Source organism: Girardinichthys multiradiatus, chromosome 14, assembly GCF_021462225.1.
Source record: "Girardinichthys multiradiatus isolate DD_20200921_A chromosome 14, DD_fGirMul_XY1, whole genome shotgun sequence".
Taxonomy (NCBI): Eukaryota; Metazoa; Chordata; class Actinopteri; order Cyprinodontiformes; family Goodeidae; genus Girardinichthys; species Girardinichthys multiradiatus.
The window spans coordinates 45,865,345-45,879,216 of record NC_061807.1 but is presented as its reverse complement, the minus strand read 5'-3'; the positions used below and the strand labels follow the sequence as shown (position 1 = coordinate 45,879,216).

Here is a 13,872-nt window from a genome sequence, read left to right as displayed (position 1 = left end):
GGGGTATTTGAACGGTTCCGGGCGGTTCCAGCTCTTCCTGCACTGAACTGGTACAGTTCTGCTGAATGTTATCCAGGCTTGGGCTCTGGATTAAATCATTCGATATATCTGTAAAATATTTTATCAGGGGTTAAAACAAGCCTGCAATATCGCATAGACCTGTGAAAACATATGCATAGAAATATATATATATATATATATATTTTTTTTTTTATTTTTTTTTTTGACTTACTCTCCTCTTCTGGAGCTGTTAATTTTTCCGGCGCACGGTCAGGGGACTGTGGCGCATGAATGGCTTCGCCCTCTATTTCATGTTTAGCTGGGATCGGATTGTCTTTTTTAAAGACAAGTTTCCGTCTCAACTTTGATTTTTTCAGAGGCAGACGGTTACAAACGCTGACCTCTCCAACGTTCAGGAATACGTCTCTTGTTAAATCTGTAAGTAGAATTTATTTCATTTATTTTTTAAATCACAAAATAGCATTCACCAGTTGACTAAACCAGATGTTGTTGCAGTTAATAATTACCATAGTCAGACTGTGTAAAAACGATACCATCCAGCTCGTCACTCGTGGGTTCTAAAGAATAAGTTAAACATTATTATTATCCAACGAGCATTTACAAGCACTTAAAGAATTCTTAAAGATTATTACTTACTACTGAAGATTGCGATGTATCTTTCGATAGAAGCAGAATGTTCACCACCTTCTTCGTTTCCTGAAATATTTTCTGACATTTGTCTCTAAAAATATTTCAGTGTAATTGGTTAAAAATAAACTTTTAGCTACCAGATTTGAAGCCGATCTCCCAGTAAAGATTGCGTTGTATCTCTCGATAGAACCAGGATGACTGACTATGCAACCTTCAGAGCGCATAGTTACGCCCCCCCCCCCCCCCCCCTTATTTTAATTTTTTTTTCAGTTTCTTGTGACGTTTAACATAGACATACTGGCTACAACAAAATGAATTTACAATTCTGTCAGATTCTCTTTTTATCAGAATTTTGTGTGACGTGCCTGCATTAACCTGTGTGTACCTTTAAAGTGTATAAACTACATGTTTTGTTTTTAGATGTAAAAAAACATCTAAAAACATACAATTAGAAAGATTCGCTTCCTTGTAATGACAACATCCGGCTAATGACAACATCCGGTTAATGACAATATCCGGCCAATGACAACATCCGGTTAATGATGATATCCGGTTACGTCACAGGAAGGCCCACCACCGGAAGTCCCGCCCTAGGATGTCCCAGTTACTGGAAGTCCCGCCTACCTGTCAAAATTTTCACACCTCGTTTGATTGAAGGATGTACATTTAGTCTCTAAAGTGGATCTACTAGTAAAATATTTCACTCTTCTGTTGCAAGTGGGTGGAGCTAACATGATGTAATTAAATAACCATGTAAATGTGTACAGTACTGCTCTGTGATTATAGACGGACGGTTTGTAATGTATGTGGAAGTTATTGTGCTTGAATGTTTTATAGTGAGAAGTCAGATATCGAGGCCTAGTCACACCCATATGCTTTGTTCAAGCAAAAAAGTTGTGACAACTTTTGATTTCCAATGCGTTAAGGCAATGTGGACTCATTTTGAAGTCTTTAAGTGGATCACTAGAGTTTGCTTAGATACAGTCTTTGTAAAAAAGACAAAATTGTGGCTTTGTTCCAAAAGGACCCGTTCCCTGTGGAATATGGACCTAGGAGGTTACATTACACATTATAAACACTCAACTTTAGTTTTGGATACTAATAAGTTAACAACCATCAGGCACAGTTTGATATTGGTTCAGTGAAGAGGGTCAAATTTAAATCTTTCTAAGTAAAACATAATACTTCCTTTTCTCAAGGGTGTGGCTTTGATGATGTTGGCATTTGACCATTGAATGTTGTTGAGAATTCGAACCCAATAGATGCATTCTGACGAGGCTCAATTGTCAGATTTTAAAGATGCTGGTTTTACTCCTTCTTTTCATGAAAAGTCAAATATGCCCAAAATTTCCAACTGATTGGTCAGAATCTCTAGGAGAAGTGCACAGCTAAAACCAGGTCAAGATTGAAATTTCAATCCAACATGGCTGACTTCCACTTTATTGCAGAGCAGTGGTGCAAGAGAGTTTTGTATAGGTCTTGGGGAGTTTTATTAGTGTACCAAATTTCATAACTCTATATTAAAGTAAAGTCAAGATGAGGATGTTTTGAACATCTTAGGGCGGTTCTCTTGAGCTGTTTTTTCTAAACCTTTTTTTGAAACCTTTGAAATAAATAAATTTTCTCCATGACTGACGCATTTGCAAATTTTCAGGTGTTTTTATTTTTATTTTAAGGGCTCCGAAAGACACAATTGAAGTGGCATGGGAATAAAAGGAGAATATAATAAACACTTCAATTAAAATTGACCTTTGCACTGCCTTGGTGCTTGAGCCTAATAAAGTAATAAAACAAATAGAAATCTCAAGTTTGAATTTTGTTTTCTAGACTAAACTATATTCAACCTGAGCTTGACAGATTTTAAAGTAAACTTTGACCAGAATGTTTAGAGTTGTATTATTTTCTTTTCAGCTCATGGTTCTTTTGCACTTCATAAACGTCGCTTCTAGCCAACATGTAATTTAATAACGAGCTACAAATCCTTGTTCAGTTTGTTTGGGGAATAATTTACTGTTTTTGGATAGTAATGCTTGATTTTTTAGAATGTCTGACTTTTTTATCTTAAAATCCGTCTTTTTAAGATGCACATCAAGCTGAGTTGAAGAAAATCTCTGGGCTCTTAAAATCTTTGTCATTCAGAGCTGAAAGAGTGCCAGTCACTTCATTGAACCTACTCCAAACACATCTGTTGTGATAGTGACACATAATTATTTACTGTTATTTGCAAGCAACTTGACACCACTGCTCAACAGAATGTTTATCTTAATGCAGTTATGAGTGAAAGTGAATATTCTAGTCTTGGGGTTTAGAATGTTTAGATTAATGTTTTTTTTGTTTGCTGTATTTTATCTAATGCATGTTTTTTTAATTATCACTGAAAAACTCATGATGAAAGTCCCTAAACTAACAAACCCCTTCTGCTATGAGTTGCTAGACAATCACACTTAAAAAGTGATGATTTTTAAAGATTTATATACTCTTGAGTCACCTGCTGGCGATCAGACTTTGTGTGGGACAAATTGTCCACACTGAAATTTGGCATTTTGTGTATAAAACTGAATTTATGCTGGTTTTCTGTAGGTCCTTTTTCTGGGCCCACTAATGCAGCTAGCCATGGACTGTCCCTGGAGCTTCACAGACGGGATCCGTGTGGTGCTTGGTGAGTTCAGAAGCTTGGTTTTGTCGTAGTTTTTTCTATACAAACAAACATTTCATTTTAAAATATTGCCTATTTATTTATCTACCAATTTTACACAATTTGAGCCTGATAGGCTGAATCCCATTTAACCACTTGCCACTTAATATTAGCCCCTCGCCTATGGAATGTCCCAGTTGGTCTTTGGTGTTGTGATAATTGACTATATTATTTTATATTTAATATAATATTTTATCAAATAATAATTAATCTGTTAATTGTTGTCCAGTGAATACCAGCCCAACAAGGCTGTGGTATTCGGATAGTGAAAGGGGTGAGCCAAGCTCTAACATTAATACAACACTTATTACATGTATTACTGACTTGTTACAACAGCAAAACTCTGCACACACACAAGGAATAAATTCACACAATTTCTTAAAATACAGGAATTTATTAACATATATTTCACTCAACAAACCCTTTACTGTACTAGAACAATTCAACTAAAACTACCTGAAAAACGACAACTAACTATATACAATATGAACAAGTGAATCAAAGATGGGTAAAAAACCATGGTCCATAAAATGATGCAACATTACCATTCAATGTTATTTATGTTTGAGAACCAGGGATTATCATGATCAAACTGGAATTGAAGTTAAGTTAGTCTTGGAACTAACTTAGTCAATGATTTGTATACCTTCAAACAACCATTCACAATGCAATATCAGATAAAACTTTATTTTAATAAAATAATATTTTAAAGAATGATTTGCTGAATAAAACCAACCTTCCGGATGACTAATTCTCAATGGTGTTTAATTAGCTGCCTTTATTTAGTAAAATAATATTGAAGGAAATATTAAAGAGATATTAAAAGAATATTTAAGTATTATTAAGTATTATAGTATTATTTTGAATAACAATCAAACCTTTCTGGATAAGTGAATCTTAATGGTGTTTAATTGGCTATCACATTTATTAAAATAATATTTGGGGAAATATCTTTCTAGATTGGAAACTAACAACCTTTGACAACAACCTATGATTTAACAACCTAAATGATCCTTAACTTGGTGACGACATAGATCATAAGATGACGGTCATAAGTGTCTTAGCCGTTAGCGGTTGAAGCTAAGAAAAGAAAGCCTATAGCTCTTTAAAGTCGAACATGTATCTTTAGAATACCAGCAATAAAAGGATCAAAATGCATAAGCGATGATAGCGCGTTATGGCCAATCTGTGATTAAAAACCACCCTTTAAATCAAATTTTCTTAACTTTTTAAAAACAACACAGAACACATCATTAGCTGAGCAGCTAGTCTGCTAGCACTTAGCTGAGATTTCTCAACACAAACAACAAATGTCATTAAATGAATATTTTTTAGATTATTTCATTCTAAACTAACCTACTCTGCCCTAACACTACCACTTACGTATACTGTGCTGTGGAAAAGGGTGACGAGTTGAGGGAAGCGAAGCTGTCTAATCATCCACGTGTGGACTGAACCGTACAACAAAGGCACATTTGGCTCCTTCAGTGGCCGAGGTGTGGGGTAGCTCTCGCTACCTGGACGTGCACGCAGGAAGGCGCGCAATGCTGCAGTCCCAATTCCTTCTTTTCCAGGCTGTGTGGGGAAATCCACTTCAATTAGGGCTGCTTCTGGAGGCCTCAGAAAAAAAGTCAAGCTACACTTGTCTTATTACACCTTTTTTAAGAGTAAACGCCGGGTACTCAAACAGTAAATTCATTACTTAACTTTGTTGCATACGATCGACGTGATTGAGATTATTTAGGTGCACACTTGGAAGCAATGGGGTAGGAGCAGAGCTTTCACACACACTCACAAATATAAAGATTATTTTAATTTTGCACTGTAAGCACTGTGAAATCTAGGTAATGTTCTTGATTTAATATGCTAGGTAAAACTGGTAATTAACCTTTAGTGAGGAAGTGGCTAAATGCATATTTTTTCTTATTGAAATCTTTTATTCTCAATTAACCAGTGTATTTGTTAGTGGATACATGATAAGTTTGTGCTGGAGGTTTGGATGTGATCTTTAAAGATAATTTCATCTGTAATACGCTGTACAATGGCTCATTTACTGCTTTTATATGGCTGTTTGTCAAAGGTTTACAGAATTATAATTCATTGACTCTGCTCTAACTAGCCCTTTTCCTTTTTAGATTTCAAGACTTTTTAGCCTCAGCTGTAGTTTTTCATCTATCAGATTCTTCTTGAACAACATGTTTCTGGGGCCATTGATGAAATTTTACACATGGCTCATACATAGGATGTTTTTCTTAAGGAGTATACATTGATCTATTTACATGTTAAAGGGTTAATTAACTGACCAGAGGTACTCTATGTCCAATCTTTTTGATTGTGCCTGTCTCTCCTAAATTAAGTTGGACCAGCTTTGATGGTTTTGTGCATTATTTGATGTTAGTTTATGGCAATGATCCTAACTCCTTCATTCTATCTTTTAATCAACAATGCTGTTCAGTTTTTGATATAGTGGCACCAGTTAAACAGAGTCCAGTTTATTACCAATGGAATGGGCCTTGGATAAGTTATATTTGTAGTTTCATGAAGCTGAGAGGCCTTGGGAAATAGACAAGGCTTGAGTGTGTAAAAGGCCAGAACTGCATCTTATTTCCTTTAACAAAAACATTGATCAATTGAAGCTGCAAGCAGAATTGGGCGGCCCTCACAGCGTCGCAAGGCAAGGCAAGTTTATTTATGTAGCACATTTCAGTAGCAAGAGAATTCAAAGTGCTGTACATAAAAAAAGAAAAGACATAATAGGAAAAGTAAATTGCAGTGGCATAAAGGAAATTAAATAATTAAAGAGAACAAAAAATTAATAATTAAAAAGATGTTAATAAAAAAAATTAAAAATTTATGACAAAATGACTGAAAAGAAAATGAAAGGATATTTGGAAAACTTAACTAATAATGTTAAGGCAGCCGCTTTTCTTCCCCGCTTGCTTGCATTCTTTGACTCTTGACTTTTTATCTTTTTGCCAAAATTACGGAAAAGTTTAACTAAAACTACTTCAAACCAGTGACTCCCGAGAATTATTATTATTTTTTTGAAAGGATTTTGCCATGTTTCTTAATTGAACCTAAAAGGACAAGTCGGCGTCAGCTAATCAGCACATGCCTTTCTTCACCGCAGAGGACTTCAACAAACCTGAACACAAATTGACTTCTTTTGGAGATGAAACTCCATCAACTAGCAATGAATATTGACGTAAATATGAGGTACAACGATAATTCAACTCTGCCTGTGATCCCAAACAGTGACAGCCAGCTCAACGACTCAGCCAGCAAACAGAACGCATAGAATAAACCCACTGGCAGCCCCCCTGGCATGTTTTAGGCGCAAGGCCAATAAATCAAGGAAGACGACTCACTGGAAGATCTCTGCAATTCAATAAATCAGAATGGCCAGCATTACTGAGAAATGACTCTGTTTCCCCTGGGAAAGGAGACTTCAACATCGAGCAGTTGTCACAACAACTGATAGGAAATAATGGAATTCCTCTCCAAAACTGTAATTGTCCCATTACAGAATGAAAGCCAGGAAAATGAACCATCATCTGAGAACAATAAAAGGTATGAGAAAATTCTTCATTCTAAACAGTCTTCTCCTAAGCTGCCAGAGAAAGAGCCTTCCACTGGGCCCAGGACCCTAATAGTGGGCAACACTTCTGCAATAAGAAAAACAGAAGTTATGATTGGTACTGTGGGAGAAGAAAGTTTACTAATATAAAAATGATGAAAAGACAACTGGTTTCCTCTCAAAGCCGACGTGGGGGTCCTTTTACTCAGAACACATCTCTGAATACACCTTCATAATACAAAATCCCAAAGAATCCCATATGCCCGACACGAGTCATGGATTATATATACATAAGTTATATCATTGTTGTTTATGTGAAACCATTGACCAATCCAAAGTGTCCTTTCCATTTACGCACAGGCTTTGGCACCCTGAACTCTAATGTCAAAGCAACCTAGCAGGATTCAAGATTTCATAATTCTTTACAGCTGGACTGTTTCTATCCAGCCTACAAGTTCGCTTCCACAGTTACAAGTCCATTAGCCTTTCCTCACGGCAAGAACTTTTCCTTATCTAAACATTTTCCCAGACAGCCCTGCATGCTGCTCGGAGTGACTGTTTCCTTATGGCCAGCACAATCTACACAGAATTCATTTTCACATATGGTAAAAACAACCACCTTAACGTGGTGGAGGGGTTTGAGTGCTCAACTGATCCTAGAGGCTATGTTGTCTGGGGCCTAAATGCCCCTGGTAGGGTCTCCCATGGCAAACAGGCTCTAGGTGATGGGTCAGACAAAGAGTGGTTCAAGAATCCCTCATGAAGAACAAAGTATCGAGGTATGTGACGTCGCCCGGTACGGCGGAGCCGGGGTCCCACCCTGGAGCCAGGCCTGGGGTCGGGACTCGTTGGAGAGCGCCTGGTGGCCGGGTTGCTCCTCGCGGGACCCGGCCGGGCCAAGCCCGAACGAGACACGCGAGGCCATCCCCCAGTGGGCCCACCACCTGCAGGGGGAACCGTGAGGGACCGGTGCAAAGAGGATTGGGTGGCGGACGAAGGTGGAGACCTCAGCGGCCCGATCCCCGGATGCTTAGGCTGGCTCTAGGGACGTGGAATGTCACCTCGCTGGGGGGGAAGGAGCCTGAGCTTGTGCGGGAGGTCGAGAGATATCGACTAGAAATAGTCGGGCTCGCCTCCACGCACAGCGTGGGCTCTGGAACCCATCTCCTTGAGAGGGGTTGGACTCTGTTCTACTCTGGAGTGGCCCACGGGGAGAGACGGCGGGCTGGTGTGGGTTTGCTTGTTGCCCCCCAGCACAGCCGTCTCGTGTTGGGGTTTACCACAGTGGATGAGAGGGTCGTATCCCTGCGCCTTCGGGTTGGGGAGAGGTCTCTGACTATCATTTCAGCCTACGGGCCGAGTGGCAGTGCAGACTACCCGGCCTTCTTGGCGTCCCTGTCGGGGGTGCTGGATAGGGCCCCTCCCGGGGACTCCATTATTCTGCTGGAGGACTTCAACGCCCACGTGGGGAACGACAGTGACGCCTCTCCAGGTGTCACTGTCGTGAGAGGCGTGATCGGGAGGAATGGCCTCCCCGATCTGAATCCGAGTGGTGTTTTGTTATTGGACTTCTGTGCTAGTCACGGATTGTCCATAACGAACACCATGTTCAAACATAAGGGTGTCCATCAGTGGACTTGGCACCAGGACACCCTAGGCAGGAGGTCGATGATCGACTTTGTTGTCGTATCATCAGACCTTCGGCCGCATGTTTTGGACACTCGGGTGAAGAGAGGGGCTGAGCTGTCCACTGATCATCACCTGGTGGTGAGTTGGATCCGCTGGAGGAGGAGAAAGCCGGACAGACTTGGCAGGCCCAAGCGCATAGTGAGGGTCTGCTGGGAACGCCTGGCAGAGCCCTAGGCCAGGGATGTATTCAACTCCCACCTCCGGGAGAGCTTCGACCAGATCCCGGGGGATGTTGGAGACGTAGAGTCCGAGTGGACCATGTTCTCCGCATCTATTGTCGATGCTGCTGCCCGTAGCTGTGGCCGTAAGGTCTGCGGTGCTTGTCGCGGCGGCAATCCCAGAACCCGGTGGTGGACACCGGCAGTAAGGTATGCTGTTAAGCTGAAGAAGGAGTCCTATCAGCTGTGGTTGGCTTGTGGGACTCCTGAGGCGGCTGACGGGTACCGTGAGGCCAAGCGTGCTGCGGCCCGGGCTGTGGCAGAGGTAAAAACTCGGGCCTGGGAGGAGTTTGGTGAGGCCATGGAGAAGGACTACCGGTTGGCCTCGAAGCGATTCTGGCAAACCGTCCGTCGCCTCAGGAGGGAGAAGCAGTGCTTCGCCAACACTGTTTATAGTGGGGGCAGGAGACTGCTGACCTCGACTGAGGACATTATCGGGCGGTGGAAGGAGTACTTCGAGGATCTCCTCAATCCTGCCATCACGCATTCCGTGGTGGAAACAGAGGCTGGGGACTCGGGGTTGGACTCTTTCATCACCCAGGCTGAAGTCACCGAGGTGGTTAAAAAGCTCAGCGGTGGCAAGGCTTCGGGGGTGGATGAGATCCGCCCTGAGTACCTCAAGTCTCTGGATGTTGTAGGGCTGTCATGGTTGACACGTCTCTTCAACATTGCGTGGCGTTCGGGGACAGTGCCTCTGGACTGGCAGACTGGGGTGGTGGTAGGGTGTGTTCCAACTACAGGGGGATCACACTCCTCAGCCTCCCTGGTAAGGCCTACTCCAGGGTATTGGAGAGGAGAGTCCGACCGATAGTCAAACCTCGGCTTCAGGAGGAGCAGTGTGGTTTTCGTCCCGGCCGTGGAACACTGGACCAGCTCTATACCCTCTACAGGGTGCTCGAGGGTTCATGGGAGTTTGCCCAACCGGTTCACATGTGTTTTGTGGACCTGGAGAAGGCATTCGACTGTGTCCCTCATGATGCCCTGTGGGGGTGCTCCAGGAGTATTGAATCGGGGGCCCTTTACTAAGGGCCATCCGGTCCCTGTACGAGCGGAGCAGGAGTTTGGTCCGCATTGCCAGCACTAAGTCGGACCTGTTCCCAGTGCATGTTGGACTCCGGCAGGGCTGCCCTTTGTCACCGGTCCTGTTCATAACTTTTATGGACAGGATTTCTAGACGCAGCCAAGGGCCGGAGGGGGTTGGGTTTGGGGACCAGTGGATTTCATCTCTTCTTTTTGCAGATGACGTGGTCCTGCTGGCCCCCTCTAGCCAAGACCTACAGCATGCGCTGTGGCGGTTCGCAGCCGAGTGTGAAGCGGCTGGGATGAGGATCAGCTCCTCCAAGTCCGAGGCCATGGTACTCGACCGGAAAAGGGTGGCTTGTCCTCTTCAGGTTGGAGGGGAGTTCCTGACTCAAGTGGAGGAGTTTAAGTATCTCGGGGTCTTGTTGACGAGTGAGGGAAGAATGGAGCGGGAGATCGACAGACGGATCGGTGCGGCTGCCACAGTAATGGGGGCGCTGTGCCGGTCCGTTGTGGTGAAGAGAGAGCTGAGCCGAAAACCAAAGCTCTCAATTTACTGGTCGGTCTACGTTCCTACCCTCACCAATGGCCATGAACTTTGGGTCATGACCGAAAGAACGAGATCTCGGATACAAGCGGCTGAAATGAGCTTCCTCCGTAGGGTGGCCGGGCACTCCCTTAGAGATAGGGTGAGGAGCTCGGCCATCTGGGAGGGGCTCAGAGTAGAGCCGCTGCTCCTCCACATCAAGAGGAGCCAGTTAAGGTGGCTCGGGCATCTATACCGGATGCCTCCTGGACGCCTTCCTCGGGAGGTGTTCCAGGCACGTCCCACCGGGAGGAGGCCCAGGGGACGTCCCAGGACACGCTGGAGGGACTATGTCTCTCGGCTGGCCTGGGAACGCCTTGGGCTCCCCCTGGAGGAACTGGAGGAGGTGTCTGGAGAGAGGGACGTCTGGGCGTCTCTGTTGAGTCTGCTGCCCCCGCGACCCGGTCCCGGATAAGCGGAAGACGACGAGTACGAGTACGAGTAAAAACAATACCACAGTACCAGTAATGTGGTGTCTGACATCTCAGAGAATATTCTGACAGTCACAGAAGAGCGCCCGACCCTCGAAAACCTTATCGTACACTTTGGAGCCATAGATGACTTAGCTTAGAAAAAAATCTGGAAGTGTTGAAGGAGAATTTCATTCGTCTGCTGAAAATAGTTTGAGGTCTCAATATCAAGGTGTTTCTCAGTGGACCCTTTGCACCGATTTTCTGTGGAGATTAGATTTTTTCGAGACTACTGATGATTAATAAATGGTTGAAAAAAGCAAGTGCTACTACATCTGTGAACCTCATCGACAATTTTAATATTTTTTGAGAAAAAAACACCTTTTCAAATAAGCTGGTTTCTGTTTGAACAGAAACCTATTCTCTTCTATTTGGTAAATAATCTGCCAGCAGCCTCAACCTTCAGCAAATAACATGGAGTATCAACAACAATGAGAACGCTGCCACCAACAGCTCCAGCAGAACTGTTAAACCCCCTCACCCCAGACTCCAACCCAGACCGACTCCCCTGTTAAACCCCATCACCCATGACACCAACACAGACCGCATAGAACTTTCCGTCTCTACACTGAGCCCAGTTCTTGCTTTTCTGGATTTCACTGACAACATGAGAGAGGTTTTTAAGATCGGGACACAAATGACTCTTACATCATCTCCATTCAACACTTCTCGTGGTCTAGGCCCTGCTACTAAACCAACAACTTTCAAAAGCCGCAGAGCCCCACCACCTCTAATCTATCTCCTTCAAATCAGGACCTTCAAATATCTTCTCTGTGATACAGTCTGGGCCCCAGTGGTAACTCTATCATAAAGGATATCATAAAGGAAAAACTTGGGCCCCTGATGGGAGGCAGTTGTAAAATTTCTGTGCTTTCTGTGTGTATGAGAGAGAAAGAACAAAGCTAAACCCCTGGACACCACATTATTGGTACCAATCATAACTTCTGTGTTTTTCTTGTTGCAGAAGTGTTTGATCCCATTCACAGCTGCGTTGCCCACTATTAGGGTCCTTGGCCCGGTGGAAGGCTCTTTCCCTGGCAGCTTAGGAGAAGACTGTTTAGAAGAATAGAAGATGGTTCTCATATCTGCTATTGTTTTCAGAAGATGGATTTTTATTCTGTAGTGGGGCAAATTGGTTTGGAGGGGAATTCCAGCTGGCTCACTCCTATTAGTTGTTGTGACAACAGCTCACTGTCAAAGTCTCCTTTTCCCAGGGGAAATGGGGACATTTCTCTGTAATTCTGGCCATTCTGACTTATTCAATTGCAGTGATCTTCCTTGATTTTTAGGCCTTGCGCATAAAACATAATGGGGGCGGGGGGGTATTCTCTGGGTTCTGTTTGCTGGCTAATTCGTTGAGCTGGCTGTCACTATTTGCGATCACAGGCAGAGTTTAATTATCACCGTACCCCATATTTATCTCAATATTTACTTAATGGAGTTTCATCTCCAAAACAGTCAAGTTCTCTGTGGTGAAGAAAGGCATGTTGTGCTGATTAGGTGACGTCGACTTGTCCTTCTTTCGGGTTCAATAAAAAAAAACATGGCGAAATTCTTTAGAAAAAATAATAATAATCCTTGGGAGTCACTGGTATGAAGTAGTTTCAGTCCAACTTTTCCGTATTTTCCGCTATGAGATCAAAAGTTAAGAGAAAAAGAATGCAAGCAAGAAGGGAGCGGGGAAGAAAAGCATCTGAGCAGGCTGCATGTTTCTGCACATCGCCACTAGGTGACACAGGCTCCGATGACATACGAGGGAGATAGAGCGTTTGAAATTTCCAAGGGGGCACCATTGATCCAAATTCTAATGTAATCCAATAGAGCCGTTTCAGGGTTGACAAAGATCAATAAATTGTAAATTGGTCCATGCATGTGCAATTTAGAGGCGACTGTATGCAAACAGCAAGACATAAAATTGCCCGCTCTGCCACTACCTCGATTTGGCCTGGCTTCAATTCACTCGGTCCGTTTTGCGAGAGTTTCCATTAAAGTTTTTTCCGTAACAGTACCTTTACTTTTTTGGGTCCCTGCTCCTGAGCAGGTATGACCGGGGCTTAGTAGGGACTACATGTGACATGAATAGACTGCTGCTCACTGATTGGCTGTGGGACCAGGAGAAATGAGAAGGTTTTCAAAGAGGTAGTGCAGAGAAAAGTTAAATAAAACTCAAGAGGGACTACAATAATAGTAAGGACCACAATGGCTGGAGCTGGTCATACTTAAATATAATTTTACTATTTACAGATCATACAGGTCCTTCTCAAAATATTAGCATATTGTGATAAAGTTCATTATTTTCCATAATGTCATGATGAAAATTTAACATTCATATAATTTAGATATATATATATTATATATATATAATATTTTAGAAATATTTCAGGTCTTTTATTGTCTTAAAATGGATGATTTTGACATACAGCTCATGAAAACCCAAAATTCTCATCTCACAAAATTAGCATATCATTAAAAGGGTCTCTAAACGAGCTATGAACCTAATCATCTGAATCAACGAGTTAACTCTAAACACCTGCAAAGGATTCCTAAGGCCTTTAAAACTCCCAGCCTGGTTCATCACTCAAAACCCCAATCATGGGTAAGACTGCCGACCTGACTGCTGTCCAGAATGCCACTATTGACACCCTCAAGCAAGAGGGTGAGACACAGAAAGAAATTTCTGAACGAATAGGCTGTTCCCAGAGTGCTGTATCAAGGCACCTCTGTGGGAAGGAAAAAGTGTGGCAAAAAACGCTGCACAACGAGAAGAGGTGACCGGACCCTGAGGAAGATTGTGGAGAAGGGCCAATTCCAGATCTGACCATGGTATCACTGTGCTCAATTGGCCTGCCAACTCTCCTGACCTGAACCCCATAGAGAATCTGTGGGATATTGTGAAGAGAACGTTGAGAGACTCAAGACCCAACACTCTGGATGAGCTAAAGGCCGCTATCGAAGCATCCTGGGCC

General features: G+C 42.9%; 1 protein-coding gene across 2 annotated transcripts in view; it reads left to right on the top strand.

The window, feature by feature from the left end:
* The window catches only part of rce1a (Ras converting CAAX endopeptidase 1a), a 97,983-nt gene that overhangs the window by 34,542 nt on the left and 49,569 nt on the right, over window positions 1–13,872 (top strand). For both annotated transcript variants that reach the window (XM_047385132.1, XM_047385131.1), the window contains exon 4: window positions 3,232–3,310. In XM_047385132.1, coding sequence (XP_047241088.1) covers window positions 3,232–3,310 — 79 coding nt within the window. The remainder of the gene's footprint in view (window positions 1–3,231; window positions 3,311–13,872) is intronic.